General features: G+C 38.7%; 2 protein-coding genes across 2 annotated transcripts in view; one reads left to right on the forward strand and one right to left on the reverse strand.

Moving 5' to 3' along the window:
• Positions 1 to 14,411, reverse strand: part of cog5 (component of oligomeric golgi complex 5) — a 105,343-nt gene that overhangs the window by 57,010 nt on the left and 33,922 nt on the right. The window lies entirely within an intron of this gene.
• Positions 1,994 to 9,668, forward strand: gpr22a (G protein-coupled receptor 22a). Its single transcript, XM_055652995.1, has one exon. The coding sequence runs from the start codon at positions 5,684 to 5,686 to the stop codon at positions 6,890 to 6,892; it is 1,209 nt and encodes a 402-aa protein (XP_055508970.1). The 5' UTR covers positions 1,994 to 5,683; the 3' UTR covers positions 6,893 to 9,668.

Raw genomic sequence — 14,411 nt, forward strand, 5'->3', positions numbered from 1 at the left:
ATCCTCATTGCTGTTTTCCCAAATGTCCCTTGAGGGGCTATTTAAAAATGAGAACAGCTGAAAAGCAAGGAAAGAATCTAAAAACCAGAATGCAAACAGCATTTCCGATGAAGGATCTTTGAGCTGAAATGTTAACACCATTTCTCTATCTATAAGCGCTCTCTGACCTGCTGCATGATTTTCTGCATTTTGTTTTTCATTCAAACTGTTTCAGACAACATAAAATTAATCATGCATCCTTGTTAAAATTCCTTGTGGATCTCATTAGAAACAAAGAACATGTATATTGGGCAACTGAGGAACATAGAAGTACAACAAGCCTTATTAGTTTACGAAAACAGTTGTACCTTATTAATGCAGGAAACAAATTGCAAAAAAGATGCTTAAATATGACATATATTGAAACTAAGCAAACTGAACATCAAGTTTATACATCTTCTTTGTCCACTATTGCATTAATACCACTGGTCTTATTGAATATAGCCATTGCCTGACACTTCAAGGCAAGAATCTTACTTGCCAGTTACCCACCCATGTTCAAATGTTTTCTCGGTTTTGCTACATGCAGTTATGAACTGTTTCATTTGCTGAGGATTTACAAAAGAAAAACGCAAACAGAACTGAATATTGTGCAATCATTTTCAATTATCGTTTCACCCTAAGGTCAGATAAAGTGCTTGGGCCTTAGCTAACTGTCCTAAAGAGCTGCAGCACCAATGACCCAGTGCTGGGAGATTAACCTCCAACAACTACCGTCATCATTTAGGTGAGACATGTTTCCAATCATTGACAAGGTCTAGAGCCAAACGATCCAAGGAAATACCATACTAACTAATGCTATATACATTTTCCCAATAGAGGGCAGAATCATTGGAATTTTTTGAAACATTAATATCAATATTCCACAACATGGTTTTGTGTTTAAGTAATTTCTGCACACAGAGACATACACACAGGAAATCACAATAACATGTTGCATATTTAACTATTAAAGCATCAGAAGCAGTTCTCTTACGGACCAATTCACATAAACATTTTTGTTAGATTAAAATAAATATTTTGAACACATCTGTTAAGAATTAACTGGTCATATAAAATGACTTCCCGCAGGAAGAACAAGTATATGACCTGATATTACAGAATAAGTGTTAGCTCAATTCAATTACTAGCCTGAAACAATGCAGTGCATTGACAGTGATACAAGCAGTGTCGTTTCCCTTATTTAATAACCTACATCTGAGCAGGGAAACTTCATTATACCCAAACATACCCCTGAAACGGAATTGAAGAAATTTACTGGATTCATTCTTAGAAATTTATTTATGACAAGTACACTGTCATATTAAACTTGAAGCTTCATTCCATTAAAAAATAATGGATTAAATAACTGAATAATAAATCTTTTAAACTGTCTATTCATAGCTATAGCAATTTTGGTAAACAGTCCAGGTTTGTTTAAACATCAGTCTGTAGAGTTGTCCTGACCCAAATTGTCACCTATCTATTCTCCAGGGATGCTGCCAGACTCACTGAGTTACTCCAGCACTGTGCTTTTTCTGTAAACCAGCATTTGCAGTTCCTTGTTTTTGGAACAGAAATACTATCCCTGTTGCATATAACTGTGCATTGTGATTGGAGGGATAAAATTCCAATCTCAAATATAATTTTGTCACCACTATTATTTTTATGGTTAATCACTTAATTTCTAAATCTTCACCTTCATAACAGCACTTACATTTGCCATGCAATGAATTAATAGATTTTCAAAGATTAGTGAAGTACCCATCCCACTACCGACACATTTCATTTTAACCATTTTTAAGTGGATACATTTCCAGGGCCAGACCAAGTACATCCTTGGATCATGTGGGAAGCTGTAGAGGAAATTACAGGGGCCTTTGCAGAGACATTTGCTTTATCTTAAGGCACAGATGACATTCCAGAAGACAAGAGTGTGGCAAATTTAAGAGCATTTATTTAATAAGGGCAGCAAGGACAAGCCTGAGCAGTGGTCATTGTCTATGTAGACTTTAGCAATACCACTGACAAGGTCCTGCATGGTAGGACAATCTGGTAGACTGATCATATGGAATCCAAGTTAAGATAACCAATTGGCTTGGAGGAAGGAGTCAAAGGGTAGCTGTGGAGAGGTTTTTTTTTGAGTGCATGCCTGTCACCACTGGAGTGCAGCAAGGGTTGATGTTGGGTCCACTGCTGTTTGTAATATGCATTAACTATTTGGATGACAATGTAATTAACATTGTTAGTAAATTTGCAGATTATACCAAAATTGGTGGTATTGTGGACAGTAAGGAAAATATAAATTTACAACAAGATTTAGATCAGTTGGGAAAGTGTCCAAGTGCAATTTAACTTTGACAAGTGTGAGCTATTGCACTTTGGTATGTCAAACTCGTGCAGAACTTGCATTGTAAATGGTAGATGAACAGGTTAATGAACAGAGAGATCTGAGAGTAAAGGTGCATGGTTCCCTACAAGGGGCGGGTCAGGTGGACAGTGCGGTGAAGAAGATATTTGGCACACTAGCCTTTATTGGGAAGGGTATAGAGTACCAAAGTTGGCGCAACATGATGTAGCTGTATATGTTGTTGGTGAGACCACTCTTGGAGTACTGCGTAGAGTTCTAATTGCCCAGCTATAAGACGGATCTCATTAAGTTGGAAAGGGTGCGGAAGAGATTCACTAAGGCCTTGCCTGGGATTGCAGGCTGGAGTTATAGGGAGAGGTTGGGTACGCTGGGACATTTTTCTTTGGAGTACAGGACGCTGAACAACAATCGTATTGAGATGACCAAGACACGAGGGCCAAGGATAAAGTGAATGCTCATTTTCCCCAGGGTTTAGAATTCTAAAACTACAGGTTATGGGCTTAAGGTAAGAGGGGAGAGAATTAAGAGGAACTGCAGGGACATTTTTATCATTCAGAGGGTAGTCCAGTTCTGGAAAGAGCTGCCAGAGGAAGCTACAAGAGAATGTACAATTACGAATTGTAAAATACATTTGGACTGATTATTTGATAGGAAAGGGTTAGAGGCCTATGAGGGAAATGCAGGCGCAAGGGACGACTCCAGTATGCCAGCTTGGTCAGTATGGACAAGATGGGCTGAAGAGCATGTTTTCATGCTGAATAGTTGTATGACAGTGCTGAAAAAGTGTATTATCAACCCAAAAATATCGTAACCTACATCGCACACACAAATACACAGGTACTTTGCTTGACCATCCGGATATTCTCAGAAACAAAATCACATGAGAACTAATAGAGGTCATTGTAGAATTATATACAAATGCATTATTGAAAGGCTACTGCACTGCAAATCTGATTTCCTTTTTGCTGTCTGGTATTGTGTCAGGTACCTGGTTGAAGGCTCAGACCACTGCTGCCACTTCCTCAACAATAAAATACCATTACATGGCTTGGTGCTGGGTGAGCAAAAGGCCATGTACAGAGGTGACTAGTGAGGGTTGGTGAGTGCAGACTGAAGTGAGCACTGAGCTGTAGGCTCAGGGCTGTGTTCTGGCCAGCATGGAGTGTGCGGGCATTGCTCAGGCTTAGCACAACCTCTCCAGTCATTGCTACTTGCCCAGATCCCACAGTGCCACTCATCACCTCCTGTTGGATAGCATACAAGGTACCAACTTCCCCTCCTTTTTTTCTCTGCGGCGCAGTTTTCACCATGAGCTTGTTGTTACGGAGAAACGTCTGTGCTGGAGCAAGCTAGTTGAGCAAACTAAGAGGGTTAGAAATAACTTCCTTCACATTAAATAGGAAGCAAGGAGAGAGGCGATGTGGTATAGGCAGCCTCTCAATGCATGGAGAAGCCACTACCAGTTCTCAGCAATGGCCTGCAGTCAGATGCCAACCAGTATGCAGGCCTAAGCATTGTCCCAGTTTTTAGTTAAATGTTTGTAATGAAGAAGAAGAAAAATAATACATGCAGGTGGAGGCCATTCTGCCTCTTACTCCTCCCGCTCCAACACTAAACAAAACCATGCTGACCTTTTTGATTTAAAGCTCCTTTCCAGCATTAACAATATCCCTCGATTCCCTTAATACCCAAAAAGCTCTCGATCTTCAAAAATACGATTGAGTGTTTTTTGGATAATGAGGGAATTAACGACTGCAGGGAAGTGGCTTCAAGGATTACAATAAATGACTGAGCATCCACATCCTTGTTGATAAAATTCTAAAGATTGACAGCGCTGTGGTTCAAGAAATTTCTCATCTCTCTCTGAAATGATCATCCCCTGAATTGGAGGCTGTGACTCATTGTTCTAAGCATCCAAATTAAGGAACAAAACCGGCTCCACACATTTCTAAGAGCACAGGCCAAGTTTTCCTAAATTTTACCTCAGACAATAAACTCGAAAACCCAGTAATAATCCTGGTAAATCTTCACTGTCCTCTCTCTATTGTAACTATATCCTTCCTTGAAAGCTAGATTTATGCACAAATTTTCAATTCAAATGAATGTGTTTACTGATCCTGTGCAACTGCAGAAGGTACACCTTCTGTTCTTATACCTCTTTCCTTCCACCATTGAGGTAGCCAAACGTATAGTTTAGTGCTCTGGATTTGGTGCTCACAACGTAGTCCCCTCTATATTGGACAAACCAAGCTCAGATTGGGTGACCGCTTTGTGGAACAGTCTGCAAGGATGACTCGGAGCTCCCGCTTACCTTTTGCATTAATTTTCCACCCAACTCTCATGTCTATAACCTCCTGCAATATGAATAACAAAGTGCAAACATAGGCAGGAAAGATAGCACTTCATCGGCTGTCTAGACACGATACAGCCTTCCAGGCTCAATTTCAAAAACCTAACTTTATTCGTCTGAATCAGAACTAGCAAACAAACATTTCTGCTGCAGATCATCCATCTGCGATATTGACTCAGTTTTCTTCTCTCCATTATCACAGCGTGACCTACTCAACACATCCTCCATGTTTGCAATTCATGTTTGTATTCTCTCTAACTGTCCTCAAAGAGGAGCTTATGTTCTTTTTTTTCTCTCTCCTCGTCTCCTTTTCCTTATTGGCCAGATGGATTCTATAATTCATCACAGTCACAGATATTTATGTTATCCTCTCCATCTTTACCCCTCCTTCACTGTAATTTAAAAATAACATCTTTTTCAATTCCTACTTTTGACAATCTGAAACGTTAACTCAGTTTTTGTTTCCATAAATACTGCTTGACCTACTTCACGTTTCAAGCATATTTTTTTAAATTAGTGATCCAGTGCCTGGACTCACCTGATATGAGATCTAAGTGCAAATTACCCAAAGCTCATGTTGAGAAATTCTGGTATTGCCCTACTCTAGCTCTGCATTCATCTAATGCTCAGTAGCACAATGTGGCCTGGAGATCACTTGAACATAGAATTTTCACATTTACGCAAGGGTCATGCATGTATAACAAATGCAGCAAATGTATAGCAGACAGAAATTACCGAGCAAAACTGACCAAAAAACTAATTATTAATGTGATTTTGCAATAAAGTTGATGAAGTTGCATGTGTACAGTCAAAACACAGGAAAGAGGAAATATATTTTGTGATTTGTTATTTGCTAGTAAAAACACAGCAGAACTTAATGCTCTTGTTTACACTTACAGGACTGATCATCTATAAATAATCCCCTTTCCATTTTATGAGTCGCCATGCAATCAGAAATGAATCTGACGGTTCACGATGTGACACATCATATTGATGACAATGCAGATTGGACTCTTGACTACCCAACAAGTTTTCAGGCAACTCTTACGGGATTTTTGATACTGGAAATTGTGTTGGGACTCAGCAGCAACTTGACAGTACTGGGACTTTACTGCATGAAGTCAAACCTGATTAATTCAGTCAGTAACATTATCACCATGAACTTGCATATACTAGATGCTGTTATATGTGTTGGATGCATTCCCCTTACAGTGATTGTCACTCTCCTTTCACTGGAGAAAGAAGCTTTGATTTGCAATTTTCATGAAGCCTGCATTTCTTTTACTGGTGTAGCAACAGCAGCAAATGTCCTTGCAATCACTTTGGATCGTTATGACATTTCAGTTAAGCCAGCCAATCGGATTTTGACGATGGGAAGAGCAATAATGTTACTAACATCGGTGTGGATTGCATCCTTTTCTGCATTTACAATTCCTTTCATTGAAGTCAATTTCTTTAGTCTACAAGGCAATCAAAGCATCTGGAGGAATAAAACAATCTTATGCTATGGTGTAGATGAATATCAGAATGAACTGGGAATATATTACCATCTCTTAATTCAGATTCCTATTTTTTCCTTCACGGTTATTGTAATGTTGATAACCTACAGCAAAATACTTCAAGCCTTGAACATCAAAATAGGTTCACGATTTTCGACCAGGCAGAACAAAAGAAAAAGAAAAAAGACCATTCCGCTAACTATACAACAACAAAATACTGATCAATCAGAAAATAGCAGAAGACCAAACATAAAACTTGGAGTAAGAACTTCAGTGTCTGTAATAATTGCTCTAAGAAGAGTTGTTAAGCAGCATCGAGAAAGGCGGGAACGACAAAAAAGGGTTTTTCGAATGTCACTTTTAATTATTTCATCATTTCTCATTTGTTGGACACCATTATCAATTTTAAATACTATTATAATATACAAAGGTTTAAGTGAGGGCATGGTAAAATTAAGACTATGCTTTGTAATCTTGGCATACGGAACAACTATATTCCATCCTTTACTCTATGCATTTGCAAGACAGAAATTCCAAAAGGTCCTCAGGAGTAAAATGAAAAAGAGAGTGGTCTCAGTTGTTGAGGCTGATCTGTCCCCCAACAATGCAGTAATTCACAACCCCTATTTAAATCCCAAAAAGAACAAAAAATAAATTTTCAATAAAAATGAATGATCAAAATTGCTTGCTTCAGATATTTAAAATATAAATATCAACCAACTGGTTTTTAGCAGATTACGAAAAAGTAAACTGCTTTAGTTAGAAAAAATCTGCAAAGTGACATAACAGCCTACCATGACCCACTGATAAAGTGCCACGGTTTTCTGAAAATCAAGTAACAGTACTTCTGAATTGTAAATATTACCCAATTATAAATGCCCATCATGTATCTGTCATAATGTTGTAAAGCTAACTGATTATTTCAGTTAACTTATTTTTCCCGACTATCTAAAATAGTGCATGCCATTATGAATTATACCATTTAGACGTCATCGTGATTCAATTTCAATTATACCGTGAAAAAAAATAGCATAGGCTTGTGAATAATATAGCCTAGCAAGTAGATTGATTCAAAGCAAGTAAACATAAAAAAGCAAAGAATAATTTGAAAAAGAATGCCCCAGGCAGCACAACAGTGCAGCTGGTGGAACTGTAACCTCAAAATGTCAGAAACCTGGGATCAATCCAGATGTCAGGTGCTATGTGTGTGCGCATGTTCTCCATGTGATCTCAGATTTCTTCCCAAATCCCAAAGGCATGCAGGTTGGTACGTCAACCGGCCCTTATAAGTTGCAAGATTGAGAGTGGTAGAATCTGTGGGGACCTAATGAGAATGTGGGCTAAATAAAATGGAATGAATGATTTGCGCAGACTCAAGAGATGCAGCATTGAAACAAGCCCTTCAGCCCAGTTTGTTGTCACGTGTACCGATATACAGTGAAAAGATTTTTGTTGCGTGCTAACCAGTCAGCAGAAAGGCAATACACGATTACAATCAATCCATTTACAGTATATAGATACATGATAAGAGAATAATGTTTAGCACAAGGTAAAGCCACCAGTCCGGTCAAGGATAGTCTGAGCGACATCAAAGAGATAGATAGTAGTTCAGCACTATGACTTAGGCTCAACAGAACTTATTTTATGAACCATTATACTTATTAATAACCTTGCTTTCATGTTGGAAGATTATACGATGAAGTCTTATTACTCTGCATTGCTGAGATGAATGTAAAAGATAACTATCACTCTTTTAAAGGGCAAATTGTTCTTTATTATCCTGGCTTTTGTAACTTCAGTAATAAAACACAATTTAAATGTCACTCTTTTTGATACAGTTTCCTCGATCTGTGATGTTTCGTTGCATACAAGGAAATGTATTTCATAACTTACAAGTACATTTTTGAAATATTATGAGAACATATGGGACATAAAACATTCAAGGACAGATGAAAAGGAGTGAGAGGGATTCTATCGTGCTTACGAATCTGATTTGAGTTTTTGAAGTAACCAAAAGAGTTGAGAGCAAAGTCGTAGATGATGTTGTTTTTCGGACTGGAGGCCTATGACGTGATGTGGCCTCAGATATCGGCCTGACCCATTGCTGTTTGTGGTTTACATCGATGATTTGGACGAGAATGAAGGCATAATTATTAGTAAATTTGTAGATGGCACTAGATAGCGAAGATAGTTATCAAAAATTACACCAGGATCTTGATCAGTTGGGCATGGTTAAATGACTTTAATGCAGGTAATTGCGAGGTGTTGCATTCAGGGAAATAAAATCAGGACACGATCTTCACAGTGAATAGCAGTGCCCGGGAGGGGGTTACCGTAGAGCAGATGGATCTAGGAATGCAGGAACAACGTTTCTTGAAAGTGATGTCCAAGGCAGATAGGTTGGTCAAGGTAGCTTTCGGTATACAGACCTTCAATCATCAGGGTACTGAGCATTGAAGTGGGAATGTTATGTTACAATTGTACACAGCATTGATGAGGCCGCATATGGAGTATTGTGTTCACTTTTGGTCACCCTGTTCTAGAAAGAATGGTGTTAAGATGGAAATAATGCCAAGATTTACGAGTATGATGCCAGGATTTGAGGCCCCATGCTTTAAGGAGAGGTTGGGCAGGCTAGGACTTGAGGTATTGGAGCATAGGTGGATGATGGGTGATCATAGAGTGGTGTATAAGATCATGAGGGGAATAGATAGGATTCAAATTCACTACCTTCAAAGATTCAAAGATTCACTACCTTCTGAATGTAGAACATTCTTCTCATCTTAATCACAAATAGCCAAACCCCAATATTTAGATTTAGGATTATTGCATGTTAAATGTAATAAAGTACAGGAAAAAAGTTTGGTTTTGCATATAAATACAATCAAGGCACTCAAGTAGAATGAAGGGAAAGATACAAAGTGCAAACTTTTCTAGTTCTAAGCATTGGAGCGCACTAGATCCGTACACAAAGTTCAATGTCCACAATGGGATAGTGAATTGGACAGTACCCCAGCTAATGCATGGACCGTTTAACCCAGATAACAGAGGGGAAGATGCTGTTCCTGAGTCTGGTGATGCACACTTTAAAGTTTCTGTAGCTTCTGTCCGACGGGGGCGCAAGAAGGAATGATTGGAGTGGGACAAGTCTATGATTATGTTAGCTGCTGTTCTAAGGCAGCATGAAATGCAGATGGAATCAATGTTGGAAAATCTGGCCTGTGTGATGGCCTGGGCTACATCCTCAACTTTGTGCAATTTATTGTGGTCTTGGGCACAGATGTTGCCAAAGAAAGCTGTGACGCAGCCCCACTTTCTATGGTGCAGCTATAGAAGTTTATAAGAGTAATTGGAGACATGCCAAATTTCCTCAGCCTTCTGTAGAAGCAGAGACATTGCTGTGACTTTTTAGTTGTCATCTCAATGTGGTTGGTGCATCACAAATTGTTGATAATATTTACGCTATGGAACGAAGTTCTCAGTGGATCAAGTCTGTCTAGGAGGCTGGAGATAATGTGTACCAACACCAGTCTCTCACAGCGCTTCATGATGGTGGATGTCAGACACACTGGACAGTAGTCATTAAGGCATGTTGCGGTGCTTTTCTTTGGCACTGAGGTGATAGTGGTCTCACTAAAGCAGGTTGAGACCTTAGGATGGCAGATTGGAGTAGTGAGACTTAAAGCTGGTCCACACGGGTCTATTTTAAAGCTATTTTAAAGCTGATTTAAAATACTCTATTTTGAAGCTGATTTAGACTGTTGACACAATGACCAGAGAAAACATAATTTTGCATCTATCCAGTCTTTTTCTTTGGATAAGGAGAACAGCACACAATATTGTAGGTATGATTGTACTTGGCTACAATATAACTCCAGTAAGTTGTCATTACTCATTGCCCTTGCTATAAAGGCCAACATACCTTTTGTTTTAAATTAAGGTTTCAGGGTCAGTTTATTGTTACTTTGTGCATGCAAGGCAGTTTCCTCTCTTTCTATGAACCAGTACAACAAATCACACTGTATACTAGAGAACTGGAAATCCTTTGAATAGTTTTCCTCCAATCTGATCTACCGAATTCAATAACAGTTGAGACCCTGTTGAAGTTGAAAAAATTTGATTAGCTTAAAATGTTGATTAATTATAATTTTTATTATGTAATAGACTACACTTTTGTCACCCTGCTTTTATTGTGGAGCCATTGTCTGAAAGATCACAAAGTTGATTGTTAATAGCATATGGAGCTCACAGTTCATTACCCTAACTTTAACAATGGAACCATAAAGTGAAATCAGTTAAATTGTTTCTCGGCTGAACTCAAGATGCCAGGATGCAATTTCCACACAGATTTTTTATAATGATTGCTAAAAAACATTTCCACATCACCAAGTACAGATATTCTGTGTTGAGACAAATATTATTCTGTTGGCGTACGGAAATTTTCCGTGGTTGAGGAAATTTCCTCATGAACAACTCAGTCACAAAAATATGCCAAAAATGTGTTTTCCTTTTTAAAATGTGATAGAAGTTCAATGCACAGTCATGTCAGTAACTTTGTTAAAAGAGATCACTTATTATCGTGATCATGCAGGAGCAGTAGTAAAATTGCTAATTCCTAATGCATTTTGAGTTGAAGACATTACCTTTAAAACCATTTGTAACGTATTGACTCACTTTTCAGCCTACCTAAAGGCTTTCCAAATGAAGAATGTTAGTGATCAATAAAAAATACCATTAACAAGTACTTTGCTGCCTACACATTGCCCATGGTCAACAAGCTCATCAATCAACCGTTTTTTATAGCACAAAATATAGTGCATTTTTATAGCGCATAAGGGCGGCACGGTGGCACAGCGGTAGAGTTGCTGCCTTACAGCGCCGGAGACCCGGGTTCGATCCCAACTACGGGTGCTGTCTGTACAGAGATTGTACGTTTTCCCCGTGGGTATTCTCCAAGATCTTCGGTTTCCTCCCACACTCCAAAGACGTCCGGTAAGCAGGTAAATTGGCTTGGTAAATGTAAAGAATTGTCCCGTGTGTGTAGGATAGTGTTACGGTGCGGGGGCCGCTAGTCGGCGCGGACCTGTTGAGCCGAAGGGCCTGTTTCCAAACTATCTCTAAACTAAAAATGAATGAGATCCAAATATGTTTTCTTTCTTTTTTTGATTCCTCCACATATTTATTTTGAAAAACTCTGTATAAAACCCACAAATTACTTCCAAGCAATTACAATCACCAATGTACAAGTGTATATATACACTTCAATGTTACCTCCTTCTCATCACAACTGTGGTTTTAGCATAATACACATTTATCGCTATAAAATTTGGGATTTTCTGAAGTGGTACTTTTGAATCATGAAGGCAGAGCTGCCAAGTTTTGTCAGAGCATTTCAGTATTCTAGTGCCTGAAAATCAGTATTTTGCTGAGGAAATCAGTATTTTTACGCGGTGCCATTTTGCTGGAAAAAGTGTTATTTATTTTATGTACAGTTATACCCATATAAGAGTACAAGAATGCATAATTTGCGACCAATTGACATATCTTCTATGCACCTTACATGACAGTGCATTCATTGCCATCTCTTTGCATACTGCTGTTTGAACGGCTGCTTCCTGCTTTTAGCACCTTTGATGTAGAAGCCATTTTGGAAGTCTCCCTCTCCCTCCCTCCCTCCCTCGCTTTCCCCTCTCCCTCCCTTTCCCTCTCCCGCATCCCTCCCACCCTCCCCTCGCTTTTTTCCCCCTCCTTCTCATTCCCTCCCTCCCTCTCTTTCTCCCTCCCCTTTCCCTCTCTCCACCCCTCCCTCTCTCCCCCTTGAGCCCACCCACCATTCTGTAAAATCAAGACCAATCCCAATGTAACTGCAATCCCACCTTTCACCATTAGGCTTATCCAGAATTCTACTACTGCCTGAAAAATTGTCAAAGGCTCAACTTCCACTGAAAAAGAGAATTCTAAAGACTCATTGTTATACGAGAATTTTCCCGAACAGTCTGTGACAGAGAGAGAGAGAGAGAGCGAGAGCGAGAGCGAGAGAGAGAGAGAGAGAGAGAGAGAGCGAGAGAGTCCAGCCTCTTAATCCCAAGCACTGTGATAGGTCAACGCTTACAAAAATAATCATCCAGATTTTCACATTTAAAATACTAATAGATTTAATCTGCTATAATTTTTAGAGATACAATATGATTTTTTATATCCTTGCATTTTTTAAGCAGCAAGATCTTAAGTCAAATTTACCAGGTTATTACTTTTCCATTGGCGAGTGGTATGTTAATGAAACAGGAAGTCAGGCCAATCTCGGTTGTTCCCACCCGCCCACTGCACCTCGGCCGGCACAGCGGTGACTCGTTGTTACGATTATCTATGGTCTGATTTTTTTTAAATCCGTATTCAACAACGCAAAATCATACATTAGTATTCTTATCGCATTCTTTCCGGATAAAATACGGAAAATCCGTACTACTTTGGCAGCTCTGCTAAGGCATTGCTTCACCCATGAATTCTCCTTGAGAGTCACACTTGTCTATTAAAAAGGCAAGGCAAATAAAACTTCAAATAAATTAATATAATTATTTTGTGCAAGATGCACAGTGCCGATAAAGCAACAGAATCAGCAACAGTAGGGTATGAGAAGCAGGACCAGGAGTAAGCTGATCTGCACCTTCAGCCTGCTCTGCTATTCAATATGGTAGTTGATCCAATTTTGTGTCAGAGTTTTTCAACTTCTACTCCACCCCCGTTGACTTTTGTACAGGTCCTCCCTGGTTACGGCAAGGTTCCATTCCTGAGAAGATGTCTCCCCAAAACATATTCTGAGAAGTATTATAAATCTCATTCTGCTTTTCTTAATAATAAAGCTGGCATTAACAAATCAAGCCCAGGCTTATCTCAGGTTTATAATGATACACTTTTGAAAGATTTTATTGCTGATACGGTTTTAAATGCTATCAAATGCATTTTGTTGTCTCTGTACTGTACACTGACAATGACAATTAAAAATTGAATCTGAATCAACAGTTTTATAAAACACAATGCTGCTGGCTCAGATGGCATGTCTCTATAAGGAGTTGCAAAGTGAACATCAACATGTAAAGTGGAATGTATTCTTGGGTTCAATGTTGCAAAATTCCAACTAGTATCTAGAATAGGCAATGTCTGGTCCCCCAAATACTCTTTTGTATGTACTGACTGTATATTAGACAGTACTCTGGGGATGACCTGTTGGACAAATATCTGGCAAACCCTTATCCCTGAATATACTCAATGACCCCCATCCCCACAGCATTCTGGGAACTGTTATTATAAACATTAAAAACCCTGCATAATATTCGAAATCTGGAATCTAAAAAAACAGAACTTGCTGGAGATTCTCAGCAAATCAGGTAGCATGCATGGAGAGAAAAAAAAGATGTTTTCAATTTTATAATCTCTCTGTTATTAGAATTGATTTCCCTTGAAAGAGTGTGATCGCCTCGATGTTTAGTCACTTGTTATTTCAAGAACATGGCCAATGAATTGTATTAACTGAATAAAATGTTTTTTTCCCCCCCACAAACAGCTAGAAGGTACATTCATTCTTAATTTTAAATACTACTACACTTGTACCCATAGCTGACCCACAGCTTTTCAAATTTAGCAGAGAAAAGTAAAGAGGAGCAACTTTGCATTTACATCAGTATTCTCAGGATATCTTAAAAAATACTCATGAACTGAGTCATTGTTTTGAAACGCAGGTTATGAAGTGGGAACTCAGTTTGTGGCAATATCTGAATGATTTAGTTATGTGCCCTGGTTCAGCTACACATTGCCCTTGGTTTTTATTCAAATCTATTGCAGGAAGGCCACATTTTGAAATTACGATCTGTTGAGTTACAAGTAGTTCTCTGGAAATAAAATCCAGTTGTAAACTGGGGAAGATCTCTAAATGCTGTGGTTACATTGAGACTAACTACACCATTTATTCAAAAGTAAAATATTTACCAAGCTCGTGAGAATGGCACCACTCATTTCACCAGAATAAAATTGTGCTGTTCTGTGGCAACATTTTGCTATTAGCACAACAGCAAAGGATTAAATATAATAGTTCTGAACTTCTGGGTAAAAGTAACCGCACAAATCAGTGCTGAACACAAGCTGCTAGTGCATTTAAATGGAATAGTACAATTGCAAT

Source organism: Leucoraja erinacea, chromosome 22 (assembly GCF_028641065.1).
Source record: "Leucoraja erinacea ecotype New England chromosome 22, Leri_hhj_1, whole genome shotgun sequence".
NCBI classification, from domain to species: Eukaryota; Metazoa; Chordata; class Chondrichthyes; order Rajiformes; family Rajidae; genus Leucoraja; species Leucoraja erinaceus.